Raw genomic sequence first — 22412 nt, 5'->3', positions numbered from 1 at the left:
TTCACTGGCTGACCTGAATCCTGACAGACTCGAAATGAGGCTTTCATCCAAACTGCATTCACCGGATATACTATCCTTGCTTACATTTTTTTGTCATCTCAGTACTGCTTACAACTGAAACATTTGGATGGTTGTCCTCTCACACGAATGCATGCCAATCTCTATGTTTATTCATTGATATATTTATCTCGTGTTTCATCAATCAAATAAAAGTCTAAGCCAAAAAACAGATTTTTCTTAGAAAAAGCGTCTCTCGTTAATGACACAACCACTGCCAAACACTGGGACTTACAAGTTCCAGTTGTCCAGAAGCAGCAGCCTCTTAGATTATTTATTCATATGTTTACTTATTACCATAAATATCCAACAGGGCACTCGGCTCAGAGGGATTACAGGGGGTTTAATCTATCGTGGCACAGAAATGAGCAGGGGTCACAGCGGCTGAGGTGACTTAAGCTGGCTAGCCTTGATGGGACATGCAGCACAAACAAGAAAACAAACTGCATGCCACTGGGCCCCATCATGAAGTGATGGCGTCATCTGTCACTCACTGCGGCATAATCCAAACAGAGTTAGCATTACTCAAGCCAACTGTCATGTATGGTGAAGTCATATGAAAGGTCAAGGGATGTTTTTCTTACCAGTAATTATCCTGTGCCATCAAACAATTATAGTGGGTCTTCTGTGGTTGTTAGTCATGTTTACTTGTGCTGAAAATGTGACTGCTGGAACAGCAAGGCTTATGACAACACACAAGAAAAATGTATATTAGTTTTAGCATTTCGATAGAATGGGAATAAATCAATTAATTACGTCTGAGTCATTATGATCATAATCCATGCATAAGACAGCAGTGTGTCTTGCTTACAAATAACTATTCATAATAATGAAGCTGAAAATTGGTATTTATGTTTGAGTAGTGTTGTGCGACGTAATGGGCTGTATTTCTCTCTCTTTTTTTCTTTCCCTTTGGAGAGGAGAGAATGATTTCTCCCTCTATAAAAAAATCCAGACATGACATTGGAAAGACATTTAATTACATTTTGGTTGAGAAATATGTATCAAAGCCTGCCGCCCATGAAAAGCGGATTTAGAGTCGTCAGTCAGCAGTTAATAGACAGCAGTAAATGAAATAGGGGCTGATGGGGGTGCTAAGACATGCTTTCCAGGACTAAGAAACAGCTTAGTCTGGCTGGGGTTGTTGAAATCGGTGGTTCTGACACGATAAAAGAGGGGGTTGGAGATAATGAAGGCGATCGTGGGGAGGAGGGAGGGAAGAGTGCAGGAGATTTTTTAACAAGATTGAGATTTCATTCCTGTGCAGCAGCACTGCCCCTAGTGGGCAAACCTTTAGTCAAGAATAACCCATGATTTAATCTCCCTGAAAAAGTGGACCGGAAATCCAGTGGTTCAGACAGTTTGCATATAAGTTTCACAGGGTTTCATTAAGAGAAAGAAAAACAGAGAAAAGAGAGATACAGAGGAAGAGAGGCAGATGGAGAGAAAGGGCTGAGTCCGTATACTTAATATTAACAATGTTTGATTTTTCTATAGCACATCAGAGCCCGGCACATCCAGTACTAGGCTATTCTTAAACTATCCCCTCCTCCACCAGGACGTCATGCTCTCACATATTTTACCCTTTCCCCGACAGAGGCTGGGGTCCTCAATGACACTGCATATCACAGCTAAAGAGTTAAAAAAAAAAAAAAAAAAAGGAGAGAGGGACGGTTAGTCAGAGAGGGAGAAATGTGCGGCTGCGAGGTGAGGAGTGAAATCAAGAGCCAAGTGAGGAATACGAGAGACGATGAACACTGTATGGATTGGATGGGAGGAGGAATGGGGAGGCGGTGGTACGAAGAGATGGACGAGGTCCTGGACAAGTTTGGCCTGAGGTGAATGTGTTCCTGGAGACTGCCTCCCAGATTCTCCTGACTGGTGCTGTGTCATCTGTCACTGGCAGGAGAAGTGACATCGAAAGAAAAGGTGCCCTAGATGCGGCAGCAGCACAGTCAGGAATATCTCGCAGCAGCTCTCCCTCTCCTTAGTCCCCCTCTCTGTTTTGCTCCAGACCATTCATTTCTCAAAGTTGAGAGAGAAAGAGAGAGGAAAAAAAAGTGCCTCTGTATATGGACTGACTCTTCCCTCTTGCTCATTCTCTCATTTTCATGCTCTCTTTCTTTCGCGCTCTCTCGCAGGATAGCTGCGTCTAAGTATATGACTGCTACGGCCGCAACTCCCCTCTGTCCCCCTGTTCATAAAAACAAGATTGTTTTCTGCAGCTTTCTGCTGACAGCGGCTCGGCACATAAACAGAGCCGTAATTTGTACAACAACAGTAAGCTACTGGGAAGCACTTTTTCCTCCCCAGAGGCATGCATAGAGAAGGTAGGTTGTTATCCCTCCTGTTTACCTGGCAGCAAAAGAAGTATTTTATATTATGGTAATAACCAACTGCGCCGAAATGCACAGCAATCCCATCTCATTCCCGGTGCAGCAATCGCCTCATTCCAGCTGTTACTATCTGAGATATGGTGTTAGTTGTTTCCTAGAACTGGGGCTTAGCCTGTGATGGTATGTGAATGAAAATGTGACTTAATAAAAGTCCAAAACAAAGTGTGCTGCATGTGTATGAATCACCCCCCCTTTGCAGTTTTAAAGTCTAGAATAACTTATTATCTAGCTCTAAACTTGCAAGAAATGAGGACAACAGGAATGCAGCAGAAGTCAGATATGGGCACAAAACTTACCAGATGCTCAACAGAATGAAGGAGAGGAGACTAATGACTGATCATGTATTTCTGCTTCGCAGTACAGATGGTACAGAGAGACTCTACAATGAAAACAGTGGGAGAGAATGCAGCAAAGCAGCAACACTGGAAACAGCATCTAAGACACCGTGTCTGATGTGCTATAACTGCCCTGTAACGAAGGCCACGACCTAGAGAGAAAGCTTCTATTGCCTTGACTCTCTGCAATCTTTGGATCGACCTACACAGCTTGTGTCACCATCCCAGGTCACACGCAGTCATAAAGAAAACAGACAGTACAGCTGACAGTCTCTGTGGTGGGGATCTGTGAGGGAGAGGGAATTAGAAGCTTCATAACGCCAGTCAGTTTCAAATTGCTCTGTCTTGATATTGTTTTCTCCTATTTCTATATGAAAAATAAGCCTGTTGTTAAGTATAATCACAGCAAGTTGTTGTATTTGATGAGCACAGTTTTTGTGTGCGTGTTATAGGCTATAAATCAACTTGCGGAACAGCTGAAGTCAGTGTTCTTTTTGCCAATATTCTTTGGCCATCGCTGGCTTTGAGCTGTCAATTTCAACACAACAAACTGAGATCTTGCATTGAGGAAGACTCTGATTTTGCCTTTTTATGTGCAAAACTCCCTCTGGGAAACAACTGTGCACATGTAGACGCACAGACACACACATCCATTCACACAGTGACCTCCTTAGAATGAAGTCCACCATTACACGGTCAAACTCTGAAAAGAGGTGGCGAGCTATGTGATTAACCCTGACCCTGTGGAGCGTAAACCGGGGCGCTCGTTGCGGGCCGGGCTGGGAGCTGACAAACATCCGCTGTCTGATTCAGCCCCGAGTGCGTCTGTATATCACACAGACTACACAGAACTAGACTTCTGCTGTACTTTATTCACCTCTATTGTTTTCCAAAGACAACCACCTGGTGGCAAGCGGGGGAAACAACTAATCCATCCTCATTCTGTCCACAAACAGACTGTCTAGGAATAAAAAAATAACAACAACAGCTAATGTCCAAAAGGACTGCCAAGCTATACTCATGAGTCTGCCTTCTAAAGCACTTTAACTTTTTCTCACTGTTTTCTCTGACCAGACCCCCTCGTAGTTGGAGTCAATGGGGAAGGGCTGTCAGTTCAAAACAATGTGACTCAGGAGTGAACGCTTGACTGAACCAGACTGGGGTTAGAGGGGCTTTGTTTGTGTGTGTCTATGTGTGTGACAGGAATATAAAGCCTGCACTGGAAGTATTTAACTTGTCTGGTCTGAAGGCTACGACAAAGTAATGATGGAGAAAAGTGCCGGGTGCTGCTATTCGCAGCTCCTTAACCCCAGGACACCCGCAAAGACTTTTTCACTCTAATTTCATCCTTTCTCTTTTTGCATCGGACATAGTGGTGCACATGGGAGTGCTATATTTAAAGCAGTTAAAAACACAGATGGGAGGACAAGCTCAGACATCACAGCAAGATGTATTCAGAGACAGCATCGTTCCCAGCCAGCAAGTCACACAGCAATCACAAGCACGCGAGATGTGATGAATAAGCAACTTAAATGTGGAAAACTTACCATGTCCGGAGATCCACAGGAGCAGGAGGACCCAAGGGATCATGGCTGTGGAGTGGAGAGGGCAAAACCTACGGAAAACAGTGGGCGAGTGTGAAATTGAAGTTGGCAGGCACAAACACATGCACGAGATGAGACAGTGCTCCTCTGTGCTGCTGGAGGCAGGGGGGGGGTGCAGATGCTACAGTCCCTCAGTGGTGTCTCCTTTTACCAGTGGAAGGCTGATAGTCTGTCTTCAGTCCCTCTCTTCTTCTGCTGCTTCTTCCTCTCCTCTGTCTCTCTGCGCGTCTCTTTCTCCCCGTCTGTGTCACTCTTCAGAGTTGCCGTGGTCAGCTCTGCCTCGCACGCTGTCTTGTTGATGGGAGCTTGTAGACTTTCTGTGTCTTTGCTGCTGACTCTGAGCATACACACGCTCACTCTTTCTCTCTAGCTCACACGCTTTCTCGTTGCCCATCCATTCTCAGTCTCTTCAGCCCTCACTTGCCCCCCCTCCTCCTTCTCTTTCTCTCTCATGCTCTGTCTCTCTCTCTCTCTATTGCTCCACCACTCACATAGCAGACACAGTGAGGGGATAGAGCTCCACAACTAGACTCCTCCTTCTCTCCATCCCTCTCTCTCTCTCTCAGTCTCTCAGCCTGGCTGTCTGGGTGGCTGTGGCTGAGTGTGAGGCTGGGAGACTCGGGTCCTCACTCTGGGAACGGGAGCTGCCATGGGAGAAACAGAGAGGGTGCAGTTCCAATTAGAATGAGAATAGGAGCAACTCAGTCTCTGTAGCTACAAATAAATCAGACATCCACAAAAACAAAAAAGTGCCATTTCATCCCTCCTCCCAATTAAGACCCCCTGGCTTTTTTGGATTCTATGGACTGTATTGGATTTTTGGAAACCATGAGCCCCCTTTTTTGAGAATGCATGAGGACTACATTAGCATTCAAGACCAAAGCTGTGGTATTCATTAGTATCTACTTTTTTATCAGGTGAATTACATTCATAGTCACTCACTCAAGGAGCCATGATGCAAGACGTCATAAAAAGCCTGAGTGCACTGCATGCTTACTAACAAGTTTTCCTGGTTATGCCTGTGAAATATTTAAACAGAAGCATCGTGAGGTTCCAGGCCAGGGAAAGTCCACGGATAAAAGAGAGCCCCACGTCTTGTGCTATAAAAACAGCATGCTTTACAGTTCATTAAGGAACCTTAAGGGCCGAGCTGGTTTCGAATGTAGAAATTTACTATTTAATTTAATTCTCTATGCACACAAATTAATAATTTGTACCTCAAATTAAAAGTGTGTATTAAGTTGTTGAATTTAGTCCCCTAAATAATGAAGAAATACTTTCGCCTAAATCTTTTTTATTCCCCCAAAGGCAATTAGTATGAAATTATAGTAGCACTATTTAATTATGTCACAGGTTGTCATGGCTACAGGTTGAACCCACTAATTGTTTGTATCCTTGCCTTACTGTGGCCCTGTGTACACCTGCTTTTAAAATGCGTTTCACTGATCAAAACACAAACAGACAGCCAAAATACAGGGCAAACAATACATACTAGGGCTGGGTATTGTTTAAAAAATTACAATATCAGTACCCTTAAAGTGATTTTGATACGAGAGTGATGAAAGAGTACTCCATCTGATAGCTTTGGGTACAAAAAAGAGTGAATGCACTTTTATCTAAATGGAGAATACGACCTGATGCTGTGTTATTTTGGTTGATACTCTTAAGGTATTGAATACCGATTCCAAGCCCTACACACCGCCGTTCACATTTGTGTCTCCAGCTGAACACTTGTGTTTAGATTTCGTTACTGCCTACATCAATTCTGCTAGAAGGGTCCCTCGCACAATTAGTAGGTCAACATTTTCATTAGTCACATTAGGGGTTGGGTCACTGCAGCTGGAGATATCATCTCAACACATCTCTTTTTTAGATGGAAAAAAAACGATGGACATAAATTTGGCAATTTATAGCAAAGATGTTCTATATCTTCCTGAACCATCTCTGGTTACAGAGCATTGCCACACTGTCACTTAACAACCACTACATCCTGCAAAGATGATGTATTTTCCTGTTACATCGTTGTCAAGGGCGCTTTAGGAAGCATAAGTGTTTGAAATTAAAAGGACGTGGTCATATGCATTCCAGACCACCTCAGCAAGTGGTTTTAGTGACCAGATTGTAATGAGTCTTGGTAGTCATCTCTTTAGTCAACACTTTTATTTACTGCTCTCTACATTAGATCTTCAACTGCCCGAAGCATATTTAAACCAAGAGCAAAAAAAGGTTTAAGTGTGAATTCTATATTTGAGTTTAATACAGTATACAGAGTATACAATGTATACTCTGTATACTGCTGTATACAATGCTGCATTCCCTGGTTAGTTTTTCTATTATTATTATTGTTATTATTATTATTATTATCATTATTATTAAAGAGGCTCTATTATACTCATTTCAGGTTCATATTTGTATTTTGGGGGTCTACTAGAATAGGTTTACGTGCCTTAATGTTCAAAAAAGCTTTAGTCCCGCCTCCCGAGAAGCCCAGTCTGCTCTGATTGGTCAGCTGGCTCTCTCCATGCACATTCTGTGTTATTGTGATCAGCCAAGTCACAGAAGTAAACATTGAAACTCAAACAAGCTGTTTCAGGCAGTGTAGGAGCAGTGCCTTCTGAGGAAGAGCTTCCTTTGGCTTGAACAGATGATATATTATATAACTTTTTCTGCCAACATTCATGGCCCCCAGAGGATGAATTCTGCTGACTTTGGTGATCCCTTAATTTATGCTCTAACACCATAATGAGGTCCACATCAAGGTTACACTCTTTTATGGATTTCCATGAAATGAAAAGACATTTGTGTCCTACTCAGGCTATTTTTTAATGTAGCACAATCATCAGGTCAATATTTCATTTTTTTGCATAATTGTCTTTCTTAAAACTAATGATTGACATTCAAATCTGGACTGGAGGGACAGAACCTCTTTTATTATAAGATCTACAGTAAAGCCCAGAACCTCTAGATCAGGGCTCTGATAATGACACAGTAAGCACCGCATGTGGGCCTAGTCTACGTCATATCAATTTAATCCATCCCTTTGACTTCCTAATCTAATCAAAGGGCCAGAGGATGACAGGTGGTCTTTTCATCAATGCAACTAACAGCTACACACAAAAACAACCCCAGTGCGGCCGAACCAGAGGATAACAGATTTGCATTCTGCCTAAGAACATGATGAGTAGGGGCAAAGAATAACAATGGAGCTTATGTGCTTGAAGGTTGAGCAACGAGGGTAAACGAGGTAAACAAATTTGTATGTCCGCAAGCCACAGCCCTCTACTTGGTACAATAAGCCCTTAGCTGGGATTACATTTTTTCCTGTAATATCTGAAATATTTTGACATATTTGAAGATGATGAGCTGAGCTAGAGTCATCTTGTTTGTCCTGTCATCAATACTAAATGAGATCAAAACCCCACAATAAAGAGGTTAAATCTGATCCAGACTAATATTTTGAAGTGTTATTTCAAGAGAGTTTACTCACAACATCTTGTTGTTAAACTGAAAGTTGCTTCTTTTCCAAATGCCATTTACACATAACAGATAACAACACCAGCACTTTACTGTTTATAGTCTGAAGTGTAACCACCAAATTCCTCAGCCAGCATGAAAAAACAACAAGAAAAAAAGACCAAAAACAAATACCAACAACATGTTTTGTATTATAATGTCCTTACACAGGCAAAAAGGAAACATCAGGAGATGTGAGGTCTAGAAAAGTGCTCATACACTGTTAAACCCACAGTGTACCCACAGGGGGCATAATCTTAAATGACTCAGGAGACAGGGAACTCTTCTTCTCAGAGTTTAAGAGCCTCTTTATACCAGCTATGACCATAATCCACAGTCAAAAAGACATGCTCTGAAGAAAGTGGAGCTGAGCTAGAACAAGATGAAGATATAACATTAATCGGTCACTGCTGCCTGTAATACCAGCCATACTCTCAGATTATCTCTACATGAGTGCTTTAAAGTTAGTTCAAGGTCATCCTATCTGAACTGATTATTTATTTAACAGAGTTTATGTGTGCTTTATATGTATTCATGAGATAAACTGCTATTGCAAGGATGCTCTACCCTTACTTCGATAACTGTATCATTGATGCATTCCATAGTAGTACAGTCAGTAGTTTATTAATGATGATTGCTTATCTATGACTTCTATCAACTGGAATTCAATCACCAATTGTTTTAAAAACTAGTGAAGTACATCCAAAGTTTGCATAATTCCACTATGGTTAGCATCATGTTAATGATGGCTGTGTTGGATTTGATACAAAATACTGCATCTTTTTTCCTACATACATTTTCTCCTTGGCGTAAATGGTAAGCATTAATCCAAAACTGTCATTTATTGGCAAACCGGATGAAGAGTAACCTAAATTGCAAAGGAACGCTTTGTTGCAATAAATGTTTTACTTTGAATAATAATTAAAAAAAAGATCCAATGTAGAAATGTTTATCACTTAAAGAGTAGGCTACATTAGCATTGTCCTATAATACTGCCTAAATCACAAGGGACAGTTTAAAAAATATGTCAAATCTGATGCAGCAGAGCCAGAGTTATTAGGTCCTCTCTTACACCTAATGCTGTGCAACTGTCACTGCTAATTTCAGACCAATGCAGCTGTCATTTTCTCAGCCAGCACCCATGTTGTGCCAAAGTGCCCCGGTAGCAAATTTACTTGCACTCATAGGTGTGTAGGTTTTAAAATTAGGTTTGCTAAGGCGCACACTATTGGCGCATTGTTATTTTGAGAAAGCAGAGTGACCATGCCATTGACGAAAATAAAACAAAACTATGGTTTTAAGTCAGAATGGCACCTACAGAGGCAGGCGAATTAAATAATACATAATTAATGTGAAAGATATTTAGTACATTTTCTTAAATGTGCACAGAGTAGAGAGTAAAGCAGAGCTGCTGTTCACTGCTGCTCGGCAGCAGACTCCCCATCAGAGAAATGCTATGCACATTTACACACAAGAAACAACTTAACTTCTAGATTATTTTCAAACTAAAAGTTTAGTTCTGTTTCTTCTTTCAAATGCTCTTAATGCATTTCTCTCAGAAGAAAACCACTCTAATTTGCAGAGTCTGCAATGTAAATACAGCAATGTGCCAGGGGCAGGCACACATAGCTTTTAAAGGGAATGGAAGATGATATTGCAACTGGTTCAATTCATATTATTCCAGAAATACACCTATGATTAATTAAGGGACAATACACGACCCTTTTGTCCCTGGCACCTTACTTTGCACCCAGATAATGTGTCAGTTAAGTAGAAAAAGTGTTTGGACATGCCCTAAATGCACCTGCCCCATGCAGTAGTCTAGAGATCATTCAAATATATAAAGATGATATCATTATTGCTTCTACACCTTGCATTCTACTTCTTTGTCAAAACTTGGTGCCTACATGACCCCCCCCCCCAGACTTTGTATTTTTTCATTTTTAAACTTGTGGTCTTCAACCTCACTGACTCAAGTAACACCTCTCAAGGCCATTTATCAAACTCTGTGCAGCTTTTAAAGACTTTTTTTGAAATGCAGCAAAATTCAAGCAAACAACTGAAAGGCAATACATTGAATGTATTGAAATGGAAAAAAAAAAAAAAGCATGGAACCGCTTCACTGCTGCTTTGCACAGATACAAGAAAGTTTTCAGCAGACAGACAACCCATCTTGTACAACTTGGATTTTTACAGGGTTTCATATGGCACAAAGCCACAGTTCTGTTAAAATGCATCTGATGCCTTCCAGCCAGGCCTTATCTTTTAATGTAACTGGGCAACACATAAATACACATCTATTTAAATACTAATATTTACTGTATGCCAGAATGTTGTAATATAGAGATAAGCGATTGATTTTTGTGTTAGTCCGCCTTTCTGAACACAGGATTATGCAGGGCAGCCAGCACTTTCTCTTCAAGAGAGAAATGGCGAAAAATCTTATTCAGTACTTTCTCAAGCCTGCATGTCAAAACTTAAGGAGCACATCTTGCACCGCACAGCATAACAGCAGTCCCTGACTAATTTAATTAATTAGCTTGGGTTACAAAGTGACCTTTGAAACTTGAAGGCTTAAAAATGACCAAGAACAGATTGAGAATCAATCAAAACTAAGAGCGGAGAAGAAATGAGAGGACATGAGCAACTGAGTGTTAAATTGTTTATGGAAAATATACTGCTTGCTTGGCTCAAAGAAAAGTAAACACACTAAAATTATTAAATAAATTACCTTGTAACTTTTATAACAAAACGGGTTGAAGAAAAATAGAGTTTTGAAGTGTCAAAGCTGTACTGCTGGCCCTTTTTTGTTCCATGCCACCCATGAAATATTTTGCCTCCTCCCCATCATTCCTTCAGCACATGAAATGCAAAGTCTCATCCTCGCACTCAAAAAGTGACACATTAAGATGATGGACAGGCACTCTGTTTTTGAGCAAAATAGAAAGTGACATATCTGTTTATTTCTCTTGGGCCTGCATATCCGCTGTTGAGACACCGAAAGGTCTGAGACACCGCTATCCGTGGACGTGTGTGTGTCCCAGTGTGCATGTGTATGTTAAGTGTGTGTTGCCATCAATTTGTATATTGAAATTAGCAAATCAGCCAGTTGTCTTTCACGGAAGGACATCCACTCAATCTTTGTCAGTCAGATGATTCCCCTGAGATGCTACATCTCGAGCCCTGATGCCTCAGATTCTCATTCTAATCAAGTCTGCGAAGTGGCAGAGCAGAGGATCTAAATGAATGAAATTAAACAGTATAGCAAGGTGCTGGAAGAAGGCTTGAAGAGTGATGACATCTCATTTTCATCCAGAGCACTTTTTTAAGGACCATCTTTGAGAGAAAACATTGTGTGTTCTATTCATTCACACTTCATTTAGAATTAAATGGAAAACAGTGCAATGTGTTTGTTGTTATTTTGTCATCTTAATCAAATAATTACTGTATAATGCAGATTTAACATTTAGCACTTCCTCCTCCATCAGATTTGACCCTGACTTTTCTAAAGGGTGCCATTGATGGTTTAAAACAAATTCACTAAAATTACCACATGAAAGTTGTATGCCTCAGTGAACCACACAAGTTGCAGGAAACACTGATGTCTGTCCAGACTCATATGACGGCATGACAGTGGACCATGGTTCAAATATGGATGTTACTGGAAGAAGCTATATATTCTTAAAACATGAATGCTCTACATACACCTTAAACCTGGCACCACAGGGGATCTATGTATATTTTGAAATATACGCCATTATTTCATCATTTTATCCTTTTAGATATTTGTGTGAAATTTTGCCATAATTGGCATGTCAGTTATTGAGTTCTGGCCAAAAACATATTTTGCGTGGTTACAATGACCTTTGACCACCAAATTCTTATCAGTTCATTGTTGAGGCCAAGTGGACGTTTGTGCCAAATTCTGTAAGATTCCCTAAAGGCCTTCTTGAGATATCACATTCATAAGAATGAGACAAACAAAAGGTCATTGTGACCTTGACCTTAGACTACCATGTGGATGTTTGTGCCAGTTTTGATGAAATTCCCTCAAGGGGTCCCTGAGATATTCTGTCACAAGAATGAAACCAACGGACAGATAACCTAAAAGCCGCGGCCCACGACCTATGCCAGTGCAGAGGCATAAAAAAAAAAAAAAAGATAAGATAAGATAAATAAATGGCCACGGCATTTGTACAGTTTTGATTTATGCAATTGCAAAGTCGAAAGTATAACCTCAGGGATCACTTTTTTGTTGCACAGTGCTCCTTTATCTGAATTCTTTGGCTTAACTGATGTCTCACCTACAGTACTTGCTCTCCTTGGGACGGCACTCTGCTGACTCTGCTGATATAAACTTAAGACATAATTATGCTTTGAAATGGAATGAAATTTAAGCTGCACAGCAAGACCTAAAAGAGGAAAACTGCAGGGTTCAAGAAAGAGCGATAACACAACAAAAGAAGCAGTGGCTACAGACTTTCTAACCATTCATCAAAATAATGTGGCTGCTGAATTAAAAAATATGTATACACATTGCCATTTGAAATCAATTAATCAGCTTCCTAATTTCTCAATACCACCATGCATTTAAACTTTTTTTTTCTCTTCTTTAAGCAAGTAACACCATTGTGGGCATGACTAAACTCCAAATAAAGTCCACTTAATGAAATGTAGATGTCATCCTATCAGGCAGAATCCAAAGTGTAATATTTTAGACTACAATGTGATTATAAACTGGCTAGTTTAAAATCCTTCTATGTCACAGTTAAAGTTCACACCACAGTCAATGGAGCAAATTCTGTTTCCACTGCAAATCTACAGCCCACTTCAGCCTGGAGCTCTTCTGTGACTCAGTCAAGTTCACACTGCTAAAGGGCGGCCGGGTCATTTGACTCCATTCCCATTTGAATTTCATTTTCATTGCACCATGGAATTGAGGTTTTTACATGCTATGCAAAATAGTGGCTACAATTTGTTTGCCATGCTCATCTTGAAATAGGTAAAGAGCAATGGTCAGCAGGATGCACCTCAAGAAAGCTTGTCCAGGGTCAGAGGGCTTTGCATAAGTCAAACTGGATTCCCTTCTTGAGAGGGAAATGTGTACATGTTGTTTTACATCTGACACATCGACCATCGACATCTTCATTGCATGCATTATCCCTGTTTCTCTGACATGGCGTGGCGTAAATAAAGGCAGTGTGTTGAACTATGGATTTGCCCTCAGGCTTGACTCTTCGTATGTCAATAGAGGAGAAGGGAATACATCAGCTGAAAGGAAAATATCAGCCAAAGACCAAAAAAAATGTTATTACAATTTACAGTTTTTCAGACCAGTGTGTCCTTGAGGTTGTTAAGGTGCCCAACATGAACACACTGGACCGCAGCCTCAACTCAGTGATTAAAAAGTCCAATTTGGAAAGCACATATCTGAGGAAAATTAATCAGACTCAGGAAAAATGGATTTGCATAAAAGAAAAATGCAAGGTTAAAATCAACAATTCAACATAAACCTTTACATTATATTCAGAATTGTTCTTTAAAATATATTAAAAAATATGTTTTTTGGAAGATTCAACATGGCAATACCAGATTTCTCACAGGTAAACTTCCAAAGGAGTGATTTTCCTTCTTTTTTTAAATTGCAGACAGACACTGAAAGTGCTTTGGGGTAAATCTCTAAGGGATGCATCCCTATGGAGCACACTTTGCGCTGAACTGGGATAGCATAAGAAAGATGCTGATGTTATGTGGGAAAAAACATGGTGTATCAGCAAATATGCTGATTTAGCCAGTTACTACCTTACAGTTATAATATTCTGTTAACCTGTAAGTGTTTTGCCAGTGGTATTAACTAAAAATGCAGAATGAGACACTGAATCTGAGCACCCCATAAGCCCAAAGCCAAGCCTTTACCATCACACACAAATTACTCTTAAGAAAATGTGAAATTCATAAGCAAATTATATGCAGAGAACAGCTTTAAATTGCCGTATTATATGAGACATCTGACAGTCTGTGGTAGTAATTGCTACTATGTTGTTGTCTTTTATGGGCTGTTATACACATTTTATTTTTACTCCTAACACAGCAGCATTTTGGAATTTTTTCAACAGTTGAAATCACCTTGGCTGCTTCTTATGGAGCTGAATAGGACAAATTAAAATATATTGCTCTTATCATAGCTAACACATTGACTCCCACATGAACTAATTTATTCTTTAAAGATAATGAGTGCACTTAAATACACTTCATTCATGGATATATGCTTTATTGTTACAAAATGCACTAAATAATTGCGATTTCTGCATATTTGCATATTTTAAAGCTAAATCTATATGTTGAGTGCACCATATCAGTGCAATACAGCAACCCACTGCTGAATAGCAAAACTGTGTTCCTGACCAACACACCAGCTGGCTTTCTGGGGGGTCTCTGCGCTCAACAGTTGTTGTTGGGGGTGTCAACAGCTCTCGGTGTTGTCAATTAACACTATTCCCACAAGAACACTGTGGACGTGTACACCTCAGTTATGCCCATCTGATCCAACGCCAGATTCACACAATAATCACTCATAGGAGTACATATTGAGCAATACAGTCTACACTCCACACTACCATGTATAAAAACACATGTTGTCACTTTTCTTAATCAGTGATGTTGTGTGCACTACTGACAGGAGATAATTCAAGCCCAGACAATCAGCTTCAAAGAATCTGTACAAGTGTGTGTACAAAGCATGCACACTAATTCAACACTATTGCACTGAAATTCAAAAACAGCTATTAAAGGCTAAAAAAAGGACTGAGCCATTGGAAAAGAAACATATTTCTGTTCCTTTTGATAGATATTATAGAGCACAAAAGGAACCATGTCATTCTTAAAACACTTTGCTAAGGTTAATATGCACTCCAGACTGCACTGCCAAGCAAACAGTATCTCTGTGTTATTTGCATGTACTTAAATGAGGTAATATGCATACATGTGATGCAAAATTGGCCCTTCTCAATGAAAAAAAGCAAATATAGTCCAGTTCACAAAATCAGTGTGAATAGCCACACACAGTGAAATTATTAATGCTTTTAGAGAATTGGTTGAAACCCATTAATTTTTTTTTCTTTTGTCAGCTTCAAATCTTGCCATCTTCTTCTACAATCTGAATCTGTGCGTTTGAAAACAACAACCAACAACCAACAGAAAGGAATACTAAATATAAAAATTCCTTGTATTAAGCTTTGAGCAATGCCTTGAAACTCGTCAGTCAGGAACTGCAGCTCACAGTTGTCTTTTTCTCTCGGCCAGTGCACCGTCTGCCAATAACTATATTTTGCCCATTCCTAAATGATCTTTTTGACTCACCGGCCAAGCTCATTTTTTAATAAACAATAACTTGGCTTTCTGAGTCACATATAAGGGTTTCCCACACATTCATTTATTTGTGGCGGGTTGCCACAATTAAGACATCTGCTGCCAGAAACAGATTTTTGCTGCTGGACTGTTCACCTGATACTTAAAAATACATATAACGTTGGGTTATTTATTGCACAGACATGCAGCAGAACGTCAGAAGGCACACTTAAAGAGTGACTTAACCATTAACTGTTCATTTTGCTGAGTCTAAAAGTTTGCTTTCACAAGCTGCTTCTCTAATCCACTGATCTAATTTGATCAGCTGTGAATGGATAGAGTGGAGGAAAAAAGACATTATGGAGCGCTCCGCATGTTGCGCTGTGCTCACAGACCCACAAAAACCTCTGGTTTCAGGGGACACAGAGCGATACAAACCCCTCACACAACAAAATGCAGTAGATACACCCAGCAGAGTATTTTATTGCATTACTATTTTGGTCTAAATCTTTCCCTAATTGATGCTCAGCAGGTATTAATTTCATACCTGGATTTTGCCACATGGATAACTTTAATCAGACCCAAAACAATGGGCAAACTGCACTTCACTGTAAAAACATTACAGGCTTTTTTTACATTGTATTGTCATTGGCACAATTATCTTTTTTGAATTGGACTTTGAGACAGGATTGATAGTCACTTAAAGTGATGCCTGATTCATGATGCTATCAGCGTCTGCAGTCCTTTATTTGTGCATTTGCCCATCATAATGCAGTCATATTTGCTACTGAACATAAGTGCTCTTATTGTGTGGATTCCGTCTTTGTTGATGCTGTGACTGTGTTAATCATATTTTCAAAGTAAAGGCATTCTATCGTGTTTGAAGGATGCCAAAGGTTTCTTTGGCAGGTGTGGACAATCCTGTTAGAGATGGCGTTTGTGTTACACCTTAACCTCTTTTTCCAGTAAATCTATCTTTTGTTTGAACGGCTTCCCAGTATGAAGCTTTCCTGCCAAGGAGATTTAAATATATAAGCACAAGGAAAGAGCAATCTGCTGCTATCTCTGACTCCGTACACCTATTTATTTATTTCATGAAATGAATCATGCAAAACATTTGTTCAATTTATGTCTATGTTGCTGTGTTTATTAATGTTCCTTTTCTTTTTTACTGCGATGATAATCCACTGTATGTTTGTGTTGGAGAGAACTGTACCCAGCCGTTTAACACATAATGGCATCTTTCACTAGCATGCAAGCAAATAAACAGCGCATGAAAGTAATAATTCTTGCAAGAAACTTGCCAGTTGCAGCAGCAAACAGTATGTAAACTGTATGCACATTGCAAAGTATCCATAGAATAGAATTAGTATAACACAATGCATCAGTGCACAAAAGCACAATTACAGAGAGCAGCCTACAGCTGACTTTTGCAACCAGTTGTACTAAAGCACACTAAAACACTAATATAATGCTTTAATGCTGACATAAAATATGCAAGAGTTGAGAAAAGGCTACGGTTAAATTGTTGGTCTTTAGCCAGGTGCTATAAGCAGCAGTGAAGGGAGGAAGTCAGCACAGACGAGACAGAGGCAGTGGCCTAAATTGTAAATAGTATATTAGTTTCTGCTCATGCGTAAAACGTAATTGGTTTCTTTGATGTTTGGATACTGGTGTGTGAGGCTATCTGTGTAATAGTCATAAGAAACATGGCATTCATTCAAATACAGAGTTTCCTGGCATTCAGCTGCCCCCTACCATGGTAACAATTAACATATTCGCATCCTACATAATTGTCAATTACTCATCATAGAAAGGACAACTGACAATAAGGTAAAAATAGCAATTTCATCTATATTTTGTAGTAAATGCTGTAAAATACAGAACTACCTGATGTATATATTCAGATATAACACTTAAATACAAGCATATACATGAGCGTTAGGATTTATACGCCATATTCTTGTCTGTATTACTACAGTAGCGTTGGTATTAAGTTTTTATCAGTTACATTTTCTTCACACAAATCCTAAGGGTGTTAATGGGGCTATTTTTGTTGAATGGGAGCTTTATGTGGGTCAGACTGTGTTTTACTTTGACAACCTCTGAGTCCTGCTCTGCTGCAGTCTTGATTAATGGCCCAAAAAGTGTCACACTGACCTGAGATGGAAGGTGTTCATTGTTGTCAGAGACAGAAAAACAGCACAATCCATTTTTTCCAACTGTTATGGCCATTCCCTAACATTAAGTATAATTATAATAATATGCAGTAATTGCAAAAGGTGCTGGCTTTTTTTGTATAATAAATGCAATTATGTTTTGAACAAGTCCCAAATATGAGTCTGTAAATGTAAATGACAGAATACAGATGATAGCTCTGGGCAAGCTCAGTGACATCGGTGCGAATAAGAAAGGAAACCAGGCATTAATACGTTTTTGCGTGCACAGTACAAATGTAGCGTACAGTTAGAGTGATAGGCTCCTTTCGTTTTGTTGCTGGCGTGAGAGTTAGACGAACCACTCATCTTTTAACCCTTCCTTTTAAAGGCAACAGCTATTTTTTTACATTAGAGGACTGCAATGGGCCGTTTTATTTCTACAGTGGTCAAAAAATAAACTGGGTCTCACGATTCCTTGGAATACATCAAACTTAGGAGCGCTACTTCTGACCACTGTATTCAATGTCTGTTTCTTTACGGGCCCTCTCTGTATACCTGTCAGTCTGAGTGTATTTCAGAGCATTAGTGGCTGCTAGACAATAACAACCAAATTACTTAAACTTGTGCTTATGCTATGGGCTCCACATCCTGCTCCAGCGATACTGATGCAGCTGTTTAGATGTTTATTTCTGCTGTAAAGTTGGGCATTTTTAACATGAGGGTTTATGGGGATTTATTCTTTTTTGGAAGCCAGCCTCAAGTTAGAGGAACTGCAGTTTTTGGCATTTTTGTATTAGATTCATTTGTCAGCCTTAATGGTTGCCACTTGGTTTTACTATCAGACTTTGATTTATATGGTCCTATAACATTTGTAAAGTCTAGAAAAGTCCACTAATAAGTTATTTTATCCCCATTCAAGACAGTACGGTGCTAAACCGGAAACAGCCGGTTCAGCCAGCAGAAGTCTCTGGGGCACATGCTCTGTGTATTTAATGAAAGATAACAAAGTCATATTTACCATTTCTGGAGTGTTTTTTTTTTACCTAAAAACACGACACCAAACATTTGCATTTTTTTGTTCAAGTTAAACCTGCAATAAACAAATATATACTTACATTATGTATGTGCAGCTCAAGCGGGATTCAGAAAACAGTCCCACATAGGGCTCCAGGTTGTATTTTGCTTGACCCATTTTAAACTGCATCTAAAGATGAAATAATTACAAGACAGAAACATGCACATACAATAAATATAGATATCATCCAGCATCTTCACTCATCACGCATAACAATTTTTCCCTCTGCTTTGCTTTACAGCATATTCTTATTCTTTTTTTTAAGACTGTGCCACTGTGCCAAATAATCAATGGCCATCTCTATATTTCAAGTGCTGATGACTTATTCAAATAGATGACTCTCTCTCAGCACAAAAAGGGAAAAAGAAAGACACTTTAGCGCTGAGTGACACTTCAATTAGCCTCTTGTCCTCCACTACTAATAATCAGATCGTAAGCCGTGTAAAGGACAAGGCAGGTCATTAAAATATCCTCAAAACCCCACAAGATTTACTGTAGGCTGTAGATTTTGCTTGTATTTGCTGACAGCCGTATAGTGCTGCACCCACTCTTGCCCTCCCCAGATGAAATAAAAGCTATCTGGCTGTAATTGCTGAGGAAAACTGATTCGCCAGTGTCTGCAACACTTTATGTGCCCTCTAATTTCGTTCGGCTCTTTCTCCGATTGCCAGGTCCCTCGCAGGGGCCCTCATTTATTCCATTCAGTGCTCTTCAGTGTGATGTCACTGTGGACCCAGATAACCGAATTACGTAGGCACAGCGTTATGACAGTGTAATCAGACAGCCAGAGATTTGTCGGAATTATCCAACAATTTATGGGGACACTGGCAAAAGGAAAAAACTCCACGATTAGCTTGCGGTGTACGCCATCACAAGGAGCAAACTTTGTTAAAAGATGTATTGAACCATTGCTTTCAACAAACTAACATCAATTGGATAAGATAAACATCTAATTCAAGATAAAATGTTGCCATATATTCACACTCCTGAGAGTCAGAGCGCCATTCACAGCCAGTTACAGTAATTGGTGCTTTGGAGTACAGGCTCAGTATTTGGTGAAACATATTACGCTGCTGTGTGAATCTGCTAAAGTCTGTTAGCTCAAAGCTGTTTGGCTGAGAAAAGCTTTTTAAAAGTGTTTTTTTTTAGGCCACGTCTTGGAGTTTGATGCAGTTTTAGGCTGTAACTTTGAGTGACACTGGCGACAGTTGATGAGAATTTAATTCCAGGGGTAAGAGAAAAGGAAAAGTCACCTTTAACAACAATGCCCACTGATGCAGACAGCTTGCATCAGCAGGAATTTAAGCTCCACTTGCTTCACTCTCAAGGGCTGCTTACTGCACACACATACACTTGGATCAATAAATATTAAAGCTTTTACAAATCAATATTAGTCTCTAGTTAAATATTAAGTGAAAAGATAATAATATTTGAAAATATCTGTGTAGGGTAAAGTGAATGGTTCTGCAGATGTTCAGTGAATATTGTACAGAACAATGGGAGAGCTATTTTGAGTGACAGAATCAGGTTGTGTGTGATCCCTCATTTTGTGACGCCCGCCTTTGTCCTGGTGACTGGTGTGAACAGCAGAATGACCGTTTAGTCTGAACTGCCAACGCCGGCCACATTTGACCAGCCTCCAACTAATTGCGTATACACTTAGCCAACCACTGTGTGTGTGTGTGTGTGCGTGTGTGTGTGTGTGTGTGTATCAGCTCAAGAGAACAGACCAAAACAGTGTTTCTATTACTGGCAAAAACAAAACAAAATTTCTCATAAGCAAGAACTGATAGCTACCTGTACTCTTCAGATAATTATACTTCTAAATGAAGGCTATAATAAAATTTGTCATGTGTTACAAACTCGTAATTTTTTATCAGTCAATACTCATCTCCTTAGAAGCTCGACTTGTGTAATGCCCACATGCAATGTGATGATGTGACAATATGTAAAAATTATTAAGGAAAAAATGCTGATTAGGATGTGGGCTGAGCTAACTTGGCTACAAAGCAAACAACATAAATTAATAATAATGTCTAAACATAACATTATCAACATACTTATTATTATTATTATTATTATCATTGTTATCATTATTGTTATTGTTACATTTTAATACTATGTTTTTTGCTAAAATAAGGAGAGAACAACCTTACTTAAGAATAATGATTATTATTATTATTACTATTATTATTATTATTTATGAAGCACTTTTCATGGAGGACAGTTTACATAAGTTGCACTACACTAAAAATACAACACTTAAAATTATCTACACAAGGTGTGTGTGTGTGTGTGTGTGTGTGTGCAGTTGTAAACACTCGCATACAATAAGTCTTTCCCTATCAATCTTTGTCTGTGATATGGGTCGACTATCAAAGAGCAGCGAGTGTATCTGTTCGTGTAAACTCAATCGAATTAACTGGGGCAGATAATGTAGCCTATGTTTTAAACACCGTCATTGGAAAGTCAATGAAGTGCCACCCAGTGTTTGCAGCTGTATGCTGCAGTCACAATAATTAGCCTGCCTTATCGACTTATGTGGGCAGTAGTGGATGAAGTTAGAAGATAAAAAGCCATACTTGTATAATATAATATTATATTAACATAACATAATATGACTTGACTAAAATGCTTAAACTATATGATATTACAGTACTTCAGTAGCAAGAGTAATTTTATGATGCTAAAGGTACTTGAGTATTGAAAGTAAAAGCACAAGCAAATACTCGTAATAAAAGCAATCAGAATTTTGAAAATTATGAGGTTTAAACCTCACCTTAAAAACTGAGCCAGATTACACTGGAAGAAAAACACTGTTTTGGTTTTGTTTTTTTAAACTTAACTTTAAAAGTTTTTTCCTTTCTTTCCTTCCCATCATTCCTCTGTAGGGCCCATCCACCCTCCTTACCTATTTTGCAGTGACAAACAACTAAAATGCTTAAGGGAAATGTATATGTAAGTAAAAGTTAACATTTTATTTAGGACAGGTATTGGAGTAAAAGTGAAAGTTGACAGAAATAGTATATAAGCAAAGTACAGATACTCCCCAAATATACATATATATATATATATATATATATATATATATATATATATATATATATATATATATATTATTCTTAATTATTTTTTTGTTTTCAGCATGGTATGCTTACTTCGTAACATTACACCACTGAATATGACGCCTGAATAAAAAGCAGGGTTTTCCCACGATTTGTGCGCAGCAACTGTCCACGTTTAATCTCCAACTACGCCTGCTTACACAAATCAAGTAAACTAGGCTAAAAACAACTCTTTCTTTAAGACACCGTAACTTACCGATGGGTTGCAGCTGCACTTTTATCGTGGAAGAGGTAAATCCCCGGCAGTCGTTAGTTTGCCAGATCCCGGCCGTGAGACCATAAGCTCTTCATCTGTAGTTTCAGCCGCCAAAAATTTCATCCTTCGCTCCATAAATCCACCTGTAAACCGCCCTGCTCCCATGCCGTTCACTTCCGGCCGCATACCTGGCTGTGTTATCGTGATAATTGCTGAGAGTGAAACTTCTTCTTCTTGTTGTAGTGCCGTTCCGGCAGCCTGTACACTGTAAAGTGAAATGCTGCCCTCCACAGTCTGGGACAAGACACTCGACTCACTTCGCGAAGATTGTCTATTAGTGCAAGAGGTGTCACTTGGTTTGGCAAAATTTTGTATGACGTCTCAAACTGAGTAATTGTGGGCAAGTCCTGTAACAGTGGCTGATTATAATGTTATAAAGGCTATACTTTCTTGTATATAGGCATATGTTTATTTATTGTTTTCCAATTCCACCAAAATATTAAGTATAAAGAATTAAAGGTTAATTGCTCTTTGAGAGGTTAACAACATATCAGTGGCATAAAATGGTCTCAAAAAGACAATTAGCCTCCATTATTTATCACAAT

The 22412-nt window shown here is 39.3% G+C and overlaps 1 protein-coding gene across 13 annotated transcripts in view; it reads right to left on the bottom strand.

Moving 5' to 3' along the window:
* Positions 1–21944, bottom strand: part of kirrel3b (kirre like nephrin family adhesion molecule 3b) — a 210245-nt gene extending 188301 nt beyond the window's left edge. For 10 of the 13 annotated variants that reach the window (XM_088078676.1, XM_088078678.1, XM_088078683.1 and 7 more), the window contains exons 1-4: positions 21808–21944; positions 18527–18615; positions 4544–5036; positions 4336–4403 (exon numbers count right to left, since the gene is read on the bottom strand). In XM_088078676.1, coding sequence (XP_087934802.1) covers positions 4336–4403; positions 4544–4737 — 262 coding nt within the window. In that variant the 5' untranslated portion in view covers positions 4738–5036; positions 18527–18615; positions 21808–21944. Of the gene's footprint in view, positions 1–4335; positions 5171–18526; positions 18616–21807 lie in introns of those variants that run through there. The other 3 variants (XM_042486954.2, XM_088078687.1, XM_088078677.1) reach the window with 2 other exon arrangements.
* Between the last annotated feature and the right edge of the window lie 468 nt (positions 21945–22412).

This window comes from Plectropomus leopardus, chromosome 6, assembly GCF_026936395.1.
Source record: "Plectropomus leopardus strain MGB_pleo_1.0 chromosome 6, ASM2693639v1, whole genome shotgun sequence".
Lineage (NCBI taxonomy): Eukaryota > Metazoa > Chordata > Actinopteri > Perciformes > Serranidae > Plectropomus > Plectropomus leopardus.
Note: the sequence above shows the minus strand (reverse complement) of the source record. Positions and strands in the feature narration are given on the sequence as shown.